The sequence below is a fragment of the Pithys albifrons genome, chromosome 8 (assembly GCF_047495875.1).
Source record: "Pithys albifrons albifrons isolate INPA30051 chromosome 8, PitAlb_v1, whole genome shotgun sequence".
Classification (NCBI taxonomy): Eukaryota; Metazoa; Chordata; class Aves; order Passeriformes; family Thamnophilidae; genus Pithys; species Pithys albifrons.
Window position 1 is genome coordinate 15344208 of NC_092465.1, and position 10897 is coordinate 15355104.

The window sequence follows — 10897 nt, forward strand, 5'->3', positions numbered from 1 at the left end:
GTGCCTAATAGTCAATTTATAATGGAGGCTTTTGTTCTTGGTACCATGCTGCAGCCTGGCAAATTTGCCCACAGCTGCAGCAGTTTCAGATGGTTTTGTCAGGTAAATAAAACACTGTTTGTTTCTGTCATTGTTATTAATGTACAGAGTAAAGAAGATAAATTTTCATGATGATCTTGGCAGGGGTACTATAGAATAACATGCATCTACAACTTTTATAGTTGTGAGGGTCCAAAACATGAAGAGTCTTTGCTCAGCTGTTGAATTGAAAAACAAATGGGAAATAAAGGCTAAACCAGTAATAACCACCATAATAACAAAGAAAAGGAATTTGGGATTTAGCCCTGTTGGAGTTTTATTGTCATAAGGGCCAAATAAACCAAACTGTAGGTCTTGACATCAGCTGCACTGACTCAGTGCCCAGTTATTCTGAACCATACTTCCAGGAAGCTGTGTCAGGATCTGGCTGTGCCTTAAAACCCCACGATTTGGGGCTCCATAATGATTTGTGTTTCCCAGCTGCTGCAGGGCAAAGGGTTTCAGATACTCCTCAAGCCATGCTGGTGAAGGAAAAATTATTTGCAAAATAAGGTACTGCTCAAGGATGAGTGGCAGAACCCAGCTGTGTCTTATTATACTGGTCAGAAACTGTGAGAAGACAAAAAAAAAAGAGAAATCCTGGTGAAACTCTATTAGATGCCAGTCACGTCTGCTCAGCTTCTCACTCAGGTAGGCTGGCAGATGGTCAGCAAATAGTCTCACGTTTACAACGCAACCTACACTGCTTTTCTGTGTGGAAATTAGCATGCAATTATTTTCAAGCATGAATGTTCTTCAAGGAAGTGAAATACCTCAATTTTAATTCTGCTTAGGCTCTATTTGCTCTGACACGTAAGCCAATCTTGCAGGTGCTACATCTCGTGTACACAGGCAGAATGGCAAGCCAGGGAAGAGTACTAGAAATGTGGAATAATGCAAATTCCCAGGGAGTGAATTGCATGGCTTCCAACTTTTAAAAGAGATGTAGAGAAGACAAGCAAGTAAGGAAGGCATACAGTATCTCCAAAAAGGAAATATTTTCCCCATCCCCATCTAAAAGCCTATGGTCAAAACTGCCTCACAGCTATCCATCAGCTGCATAAAGCATTAGAGAAGGCTACAGTCCACTGGGCACAGAGCTGTGATCTATGTGACCCTTGGTATGACACATCCAGCAGGGCTTTGTATATTGGGAGGGGTTGGCAGCAAGCCTTGCATCTCCCAAAGTAGAATGGAAGCCTATTTCTCACCTTCCAGCCCTCCTCACCACCATCCTTGAACCAAGATAAGGGAAGGCATGATCACTGCATTATAGATGTAGGCAGCTTTGGGAAAGGCAGGACACATGCCAGAGCATGGCCACTCTCAGATGAGAACTGGTTTACCTTAGCAGAGCACACAGGTTGATGAAGGGAACCGGGCAAACCTCATTTTGCTCAAGATTTCAATGTATCACCTTACATGCCACAATCTGTCCCCAAAATGTAAATAGCATCGGTCAAGTCAAACCTTGTAACTCTTTCTCTACAAGGGATCCCCTATTATGACAGGTAACGGCACCATCCCGAGTAGTAATGGTTATCAGCATATACAGACATGATCCCAAAAACAGACGTCTGCAGCCTTCCTTGCCACCTGCAAGTTGAGTCATGTTAGGTACAGATGTTGCTGGGTACATCACTACAAGGAAGTTGCCAGCCTGAAAATACACGAGCTGCTTTTAATTGTCATTAAATACAGCAAATAATGCCCCAAGGTGGCATTTTATGTTCTAGCATAGTTGCATTTGTTTCATTCTCCTTTGTGGTGGAGGGAAACTTCACTGGCCTAAACTTGGTCTGTTCCAAGGAGCAACCCAAGGCTGCAGCTTCAGCAGCTACAATTGTAACCAGCCACTTTCCTCCTGCAGCTAATGCAACTGGGAGCATGGGAGCAGTGGAACACCTGCAGAGCTCCTACTAGCCATCCCCCTGGGAACCACTGAAGTGAGGCTATCTTCTGCCACGTGTCTTTGTACAAACTGAAGTTGTTTTTTTAAAAGCAAATAGCACATTAAACTCTTCCTTTGCATCACTTCTCGAATCATTCCAATGAAAAGCTCTCCTTGCTGAGCTGCACTCTGCTCCATGAAGGTGTCAGTGCATCCCTCCCATGCCTCAGCTGTATGGCTCTGAGGCTGGGCATGGGTGCCCAGGGCAAGCCTGCCACGCAGCAGAGAGGGATGGAGGAAGCCTCCACTCCACACTTCCCTGGGAAACACTACAGAGGCACAAAATTCTGAAGCCCAGGGCCTGGGCAGAGGGCAGAGGCTCCATGGTCTTGGGGTCTTGCTCCGGGCACCAGTGACACCCCTGCAAGCAGCAGGCCCCAGGTCCCGCAGGCTGGAGCATCGCTGCCATCGGTCCCCTCACCTCAGCGCCCACCGCCCGCGGCCGCTCACCTGCTCGGGCCCCTGGAAGCAGATCCTGCAGAGCGGCGTGCGGATGCCGCTGTCAATGCTGCTGCCCAGCGAGTAGCGATCCTCGGCCTTGCCCTTGCCGAAGTCATCCGAGGAGGTGCTGCTGGGCAGGGAGGCGGGCGGCTCCCCGGCGGGGCTGCCCCACTCCTCGGCAGCCGGGCTGCCCGCGCCGCCGCCGCCGCCCGCCGCCCGCCAGCCGTGTCCGCGCCCCCCGGGCGGTGCGGCCCCCGCCGCCGCCTCTGCGCCGCCGGGCATGGGGAGCGGCGGCGGCGGGGAGGGCGGCGGCGGCGCGGGGGGTCTCCGCAGCAGGAAGACCTTCAGGTCATTGAAGAGCATGCGGCAGCGGCACTTGAGGAGGCCTTGGTTTCGCAACATCTGTGTCGGACGGAGGAGCCCGCAGCAGCAGTAGCAGAAAATGCCCGCGCCGGGTGGTATTAACATGTGCCTTTCCTTGGCAGGCGGGCACGGGGGGAAAAGAAAAGGGCAGGAACCGGGCGCCCCGCGGCCGGGGGGGTCCGCGGCGGCCGCAGTGCCGGGGGGGCTGCGCTGGCCGCCGGGGAAGGGACAAAACCAGAGCCGGAGGGCGAGGGGGCGGAATCTCCGGCAGCCCCCTGCAACCCGTCGGGGACGGCAACGGAAAGAAAAATCCACACCAGAAAAAAACCGACTCTGTGCTGCTGGGGGATCCTTTGCCCCCCTCCACAAGTTTGCTTAGAAATCAGTGGGAGAAGGAAATAAATCTCCCACGCCCGAGGGTCCAGGGGCGCAGCCAGCGGGCTCGGGAGAAAGCCTCCGATCAGCTCTCGCAACTCCTAAGCCTGTAAAAAAGAAGGCTCCACGTCTCCAGTGGGTGTGGGGAGGAGGGAGAATATGGTTCTCTCGACAGTATTTGGCATCTCAAGTAATTTTCCTTTTTCTTCTATTTTGTAATAATTTCTTTTTCAAATAAAAAATAAAACCCCATCACACGAATCCAGGTGTGCACCCAGACAAAATAGCAGCTGGTCTGGCTATCAAAATGCAAAATTGGTACCTGTTATTATCAAAATTGCCTCTTTGACAAAAAAGACCTTCACATTGTTTGTGGGAAAACACCCGATGTTTCCAACACTGTACTCCCAGGTGGCTTCAGATTTTACCGTTGGCTTTAAAAGATTTCATTGTAAATATTAAAAGTCCTGAAAGAAATAATTAGCATTCAAAGAGCTTAATCTCAGATGTACTGAGACAAATATATTTTATATATATAATATATATATCATATATATTTTATATATATATATATATATATATATATATATATTCTGACCTTCTCTATTCCAGCTGCTGTCTGGACCACACCAAAAAAAATCAGAGCGAAACTGGCGAGGGAAGGTGGCTGTATTATTCCCTAAGCTGTTACCATCCTGGACCAAAAAAACCCGTCGAAATCGAATCTATTCTTCGCATGTAATTGACCGAGGAAACGTGGATCTTACATGGTCACGTTTCCTTTCCTCCTTTCACAAAACAGGAACGTCATCAAAAGCACTGGCAGCTTGTACAGACCATTGTGGATGGCGAGGCAGCCAGGGCTCTATCAGCAATCGCAGGGACCTCCTTTTGATGCATTGGACGAGGCTCCTTCTTTCTCTCCACTACCGTCCCCACCTTCATTTTCCTCCCCTTCTGTTCTCCTCCTCTGACTGTTGCTCTCTCTCACAGGCATTGACATTCAACCATTGCAAGTCTGTCGCACTTTCTCTGTCAGGAAAAAAAAAATCGGAGCAGATAATTCTCTTCTTCCTCCTAAAAGGCTCGGATGGAGCACAATGCGCCAGACACATGGGGCAGCATGGCTTATTTTTCGTGCGGCTCCTACCGCTTTGGCAACATCGAGCTGGTATGTGCGTGTGTGCCTTCCTTCCTCAGCAGCAGCCTCCTCTCCGTTCTCCCATCCGGTTTGCCGTGATGATGTTGCTGTTGCTATCTCCCTTGGATGCAATGGGGAAGGCAGATTGTTTGCAGTGGGAGAGGGGATTTGCAGGAAGGGAGGGGTGGAACGTGGCCGCGCTCTCCTCCCTCCCAGGTTTAAAAAAAAAAAAAAAGAAAAAAAAAAGAAGCAGCAGCAAAAAGGCGGGGTGAGGAGGGGGCGAATCAAGGGAGGAATGGGGCCCTTCCCAGCCTTTGATGCCCCGGGCTGCCGGCTGCCTGCGAGAGCTCACGCCGGGGAGGAAGGCGAAGAGGGCGGGGGAAGGGTCTGGGCGGGCGCTGCGGCTTCAGCACCACAGGGCGCGGACAGCTCCGCCGGGCGGGGCGCGCTGGCTCCGCGCTGCGCTGCGCCCCCAGCCCGCGCCCGGCCCGCTCCCCGGCGGCGGCGGCCCCGGAGCCCCGCACGGGCCCCGCCGAGCGCGGCACTGTGGGACGCGGCTCCGCCGCCTCGGGGGAGCCGGAAGGCAGCGAAGTCTCTGCGCCCCGGCGTGTTCCAGGCTGGTTTCCACCTCCCACCGGCCGCTGCGGAGACTTGTGAAATACGGGAACTTCCAGGGGCAGGTGGCAGCGGCCGCGCGTTCGGTGATGTGTCGGGCGCTAGTGCCGGCTTTACAGGTTCCCAGCAGGAAGCCGAAATCCCACCAACAAACTTTTCCCTAGCAGATTAATTAGTTGCAAAGGATTTCATGGTCTAATAGCTATGATATTATTTTTTCATTTATTTTACTCCCAGCAGTGTTTGCTCACTGATAATATTTTTTTGTTTTAGTAGCATGTATTGCAGCAGAAATATGGGTTCCTTGTAGCCCAATGAAGGGTAAATATGACTGAACGCTATTACTTAATTAGAGTTTTGCTGCAAGTAACAAATGTATGCCAAGCCCAGTAGTTTTTACTCTCTCAGCCTGTTTGAAAATTATAAGTAGCAGCTGCTGAAGACCGTTAGTTTTTCCCTGCAATCATCAGCAGAAGAGGCTTTCTCCACATTGTCCTGGTATATGTGTCCATGCAGACCCATCCAGTCTCTGAATACAAAGGGAAACTTAGGTCTTCGCTGGGTCTTCATATTCACCATCCCAGCTGGAACAGTTGATAAAGGTGCTGGGTTTGATGAGGACCAAAAGTATTAATGATACCGATGACCTGAAGGCTTCTAGCCTATGCAATATAACTGATGTCAATGCAATGTCTCAGCTGAGGGACCAGGGAACACCCTTCAGATGAGATGCACCTCTTGGTGCCTTGGTCTGACATCACATCAACACATTGAAACTTCAGGCTCCTTAATTTGGTTTCTCCATAGGGTTTCCTTAAACTTCTGCTTCAGGAGACTATAGCATGCACCGATGCCCAGTCTGAGTTCTCTAGCTGGTCTTGTCCACAAGGTCTTAATTGGCAGTGACTCAGGCATTACCACTGGTACGTAATCTCATGTCTCTTAAAAGTTGTGCTGGGCCCTAGACAATGATTTGAAATTGTTTCCTCTAGAAAAAGACGTGACATGCATAAACCAATGTGTCATGATTATCAGAGGAATCTATGTTGTTACCTAATTAAAAAGAGAGCAAAACTGATTATTTGCTACAGGAAAATGAAACCAGCACATGCAATTAATTTCCAGGAAATAAATTACACATTGGGATGCTCTAAAACATTAATCAGTGCAGCCTGCCACTCCTCAGAAAAGCTGGGCAGATTTGCCTGTGTGGCTCCCTACATCCTATTTAAAGCTTCTCAGAATTTCACACATGTCTAGTGGGGTCATTAGAGAAATAATAATGGAAAGAGCATTTTAGAGACTTCCTGAGCATGAAACAGGCTGGCTAGAGGCTGAATTTCTGTGTCCATGCCCCAGGATGGCTTACCACCCACCCTACCCCCACTTTTTATTGTTCTCATCTTCTTGTCTTGATGTCACCAACATTTTCAGCATGGTTCCATCAATAACAGAATTAGAGAAAAATATATTGTTGTCATTCTTTGCTTGTGTAAAGTATCTTTCATCCTTTCTTCCTGCCCACACTTGGTTTTACAGAAAGGATATGCTTAATGGTAAAGGAGATCTTTGTGTTACACTCTGGATTTTAATGTATGAGCTGTGTACCCAGAGAGTTGAATGGATGATAAGTGTGACAAAATAAATCAAACAAATAATAATAAACCAAGGGTGCTCCATATGCTTCCCAGAGGTGAGTGGATACTATTATTCCTGTTTTGGTAAATGTGACAGCTGCCAATGTTTTTCACACTTGGATGCTGCATTTAGTCTGGATCAAGGCACCTTGCTTAAAATGCTCACACTGGAAGGAGCTGACCCTAGACACTTTTAGATCCCAGTAAGAGTCAGGGGCTGTAAGGAGGCCAATGCAGCCTTCCTAACTTTGCTCCACAAAAAGAAACAGGCAGCAAATGATGGGTAGGACCTGCTCCGTTTGCAGAAGGACCTATTTCTGGGAGTTTTGATGCTGTGTCTCTTGAGTCCACCAGCAGACAAGAGATTAACATAGGAAGGAAACATACAGGAGATATCAGCTCTGGTACACACTACCCCTGCCCTCCACAGATACAGAAAGAGAAGGAAAAAGCATGGATCAATCAGCTAAGAGTGGAGAACTGGTTCTTCTTGGCTGGTTATATCCAAGCTACTGACTAGGAAATCAGAAGCGGAGATGCTCAGGCACCTCAGCACAGACCTGCAGGCCTGTTTGTTATGGAACGATTCAGGTGTCAGGTTGCAGGTTGGTCTCACAGCAGATATTTTAATGCTAGTTTTCTAAAGCAGAGTGTGGGCCCATTGGCCCTCAGCTACCACCTCAACAAGGAGGAAAAAATATTGCTATTCATGTGCCTGCACTTCACCTTTCTCTACAAGTCACTGCTCAGTGCAGTGGGGGTGGAGGAAGAAAGAGGGTGGCTAGAGCTGCAGCAATACTTGATCTGCCTATATGGCAGCCTGATATAAAATCATATCGCCAATTTTTTTTAAAATGTTATAGGTCAAGGATTTTTTAAAAATGGCAGAGTTAGTGAGAGGGCAAATGCAAGCAGGAAAGCACTGTGTGGACTGTAGCTGAGCAGCCTGAACACAGCATACTGGCCATTGTGCACAAGTATGTGATAGACAGACAATATAAGTGCTGATTTGGACAGCAAGGATCAGGGAGCCAGAAAGCTGCCAGAGAAACATTCCTTTGTGTTTTCCATATCTCAGGAAGTAAACAGTTACCTAAACCAATTGTCTTGCCCACCTACTCGGTCAATAGCTGCACTGTGCCTCCTGCTCCACTTACAGCTCCTTAATGGTGCAGAGGAGCTTTGATTGCCATGGCGTGGGCCCTGTCCCTCTGGCAAACCATTACTTAAATCCAATACATCGAAGATTCCTACCACTCTCTCACTGATGGGGAGCTGCTCATCAGCTGAGTACCCTCTGATTGCTTGTCACAGCCAGACTTCCTAGGTTTTTTTCCCAGATGGAGATATTAAATAAATCTCAAATGATGAAATTACCATAACTCGGTTGAGGAAGCTTATGGGCAGATGCAGCCAGGGGCTGGAGGGAGCTCTGTCACATTTTCTTTGGTCTTTCTTTCTTTCTGGGCAGTTGCAAATGTACTGATGCAAATGATGTTGCTGCTGGGAAGTCGGGCTGAGCAGGTGGGGGTTATGCATCCTCCAAGCATTCAAAAGTAATCTGTGCATTGATTGGAATGATCTTCTCAAAGGAGATCAGAAATACTTTCTGGAGTGCTGTGCCTTGTTGCCTTGGACTGGAGCAAAAATTATGTCACTTTGCACACAGGGAGTTCCTGTGCTATTGTTTTCTCCCCAAGTAAGGATTGAATATTCACTCATTCTCTTCCTGCAAGAATCATGGTCTGTGTCTGAGTTGATAGAGAGCAAATTTTTCTACTTCCATGGCAGCTTGCTGTCTACAAAGGGAACAAAAGGATTCATTCTTTTTTGAAAAATCAGGCATGTCCAGCAACAGAAGCCTAAGCAAAATTGTACAACTGCACATATTTTTTTCTTTGGTTCAGGAAGAAATCCAGGCCTCTGTTTTATTGAGCCTTCTCTACAAGCAGGCTTAAGGCTAGTCAATGTGCAGGAGAATGTGAACAAGAGGATTGTATTGCTGATGAGGACAGCCCCCACCTTTCCTCCTTTAGACTCTGGATTTAAAATTCAAATTTGCAATGCCACAGCACTTCTCTTCAGGACTAGACAACCGCAAACACGGAGCTTTCCTGGTAACAAGTCCTACACCACCTCCTACAAAAGGAATTCCTTGTCCCCTTGGATGACTAGTCAGAACTGTGACTGGAATAGAGCAGCTGCAATAGATAGTGTGTTTCAGGATATCTTCAGAAGGCATTTAGCCAAATGTTGAGTGGTTTTAACTATCCAGGAATGTAGTAATTGTCATAAAATCCCAACCTAAAAGGACCTGGTAATTAGACATTTAAAAAGAAAAGACAGAGAGAAAGTATATACTCATAGGTCCCTTGGCTATTTCCACTATTCTGGTAAGTCAAGTCAAATTTGTTTCAAGTCTCTAATTGCATTCTTGGATGTATGTTATTTTAGTGACATGCAACAGTCCTAGAACCACCTATCACTTGTCTGACAGGGGATTTAGAGAAAAAACAATGTTGTTAAACAAACTCAGTAGGAGCTGATGCTGAGAGATATGCCGTGCTTTCCAAATCCAGGTGAACAGAAAGGATGCATGTCATCAGGCATTTGCTTAGTTATAGGGATTCATGATCAAACACAGTAACACTGAGGATTTCCCTTAGGACCATCATCTGTCACAACACTGCCATACTCAACTTAAGAAATAGGCAGGAATTTTGTGTGGGAAGATTGAATGTCTGTCCTCAGGAGGACACACTCCTGGCACAAAGGGGTCATGTGTGGTTACACCCCACCAGGATGGCCAGGAGATAAATCCTGTGGATCCTGTGCTGAGCTGAGATCCCTCTTGCGCTACAACTCTTGAGTATAATAAACATCTTGGACATTTGAGAATGTTTCCCAGAATTCTTACCAATATGTATCTTAGGAGTTAACATCCTAGGCTGCCCAGATAACTTACTCAACTACACAGCTTTTTTCTGGATCAGCAGGCAGACATACACATGCTGCGTAGATAAAATGCTGGCAGTGAAGCCGGTTACAAGCCAGCTAATCATCTTAGTTTCATCTGTAGTAGATGAGTTTCCATGTTGGCAGAGGCCAAAATCCAGACATAAGAAGAAGACCATTTTAGGTGTCTCCTAACTGACCTTCATTGCATATAGTGGGACTTGAGAAGAGAGGGGACACTGGAGACCAGAGAAAGACACACACTGAACTACATCATAGGAGAACATCCTAGTGTCTCGCTGTGCTGCAGAAGTACCCACCATGTGCACCAGCTCTATGTCATTTTCACAGCACGAGCAGTCAGTAGGCTTCCAGATCTGCTGGGAAATGTTAGGTACGAAACACTGGGCTGACCCAGAGCTTTCTAAGATACTTAGCGTAAGTATCCTCCAATGCACACCAGAAATACAGGAAAGCTCACAACTGTCATTAATAAGTGTACAAAGATTTCACTACCAGGTATCACTCTCCCTGGTGACTTCTCCCCAGATCTTTGCACAAAGGACAAGTGCAGTCTTTGTCAATGAATGAACTGAAGGATCTGTCAGGAAGAGGTAAGTGTGGATTTAAAGGCAGGGCTGTTGATGATGGAGTGCTGCCAGGAGTAAAACCAGAGAGAAATGGAAGAGCTGTGAATGGGAAAAGTTAGTGCATTTACACTGATGGGAAGGAGTTAATTTTTGACCATTGCATTTTTAAGGAGCGTCTCCCAATAGTACAACAGAATTGAAACCTGGTTCTGAGAGGAAAGCCTTGGCCTTGCATGTGACACAGACACAGCATTTGAAAGGGAGCTTAAGCGTCACATTAACAGACTCTCCCAAGGCCTCACGAGCACATGAAGTGAGAGACTTACGTCCAAGTGATGGCCTACATCTACTGCTTCCTAATGCACTGTATGTTAATTAAAGTGAGATTTCAAAACCATACACATTTTCTTGCCAAGATAATTAATTGATTGAGAAGCTTATGTAGTTAAAGAGTTCTGTAATTACACTTCATTGTGGGGGAGCATTTTAGGGATGGATGCTGCCATATACTGAACACCTTCACGAAGGTGCTGAGTGCCTGTGTTTCCATGTGGGCTGCCGATGAGTTGGAAATCTCCTCTGGTCCTTGGGGTCATGCAGTCTCACAGACCCCAAAGGGAAACCCTCAAAAGCACTGGTTTCTGAGCCAGGGCCTCCATGTAGGCAGCAAATCCTGCTGTTAAAGGATCTTTTCCTTTCTAATAGGCTTTGGCTCTCTCAGGTCACATGCAGGTGACTGTAGTGATGGGCT

The 10897-nt window shown here is 47.3% G+C and overlaps 1 protein-coding gene across 2 annotated transcripts in view; it reads right to left on the bottom strand.

Annotated features, from left to right (window-relative positions):
• MARCHF4 (membrane associated ring-CH-type finger 4) overlaps positions 1–3677 on the bottom strand; it is a 101434-nt gene extending 97757 nt beyond the window's left edge. For both annotated transcript variants that reach the window (XM_071562200.1, XM_071562199.1), the window contains exon 1: positions 2480–3677. In XM_071562200.1, coding sequence (XP_071418301.1) covers positions 2480–2938 — 459 coding nt within the window. In that variant the 5' untranslated portion in view covers positions 2939–3677. The remainder of the gene's footprint in view (positions 1–2479) is intronic.
• Between the last annotated feature and the right edge of the window lie 7220 nt (positions 3678–10897).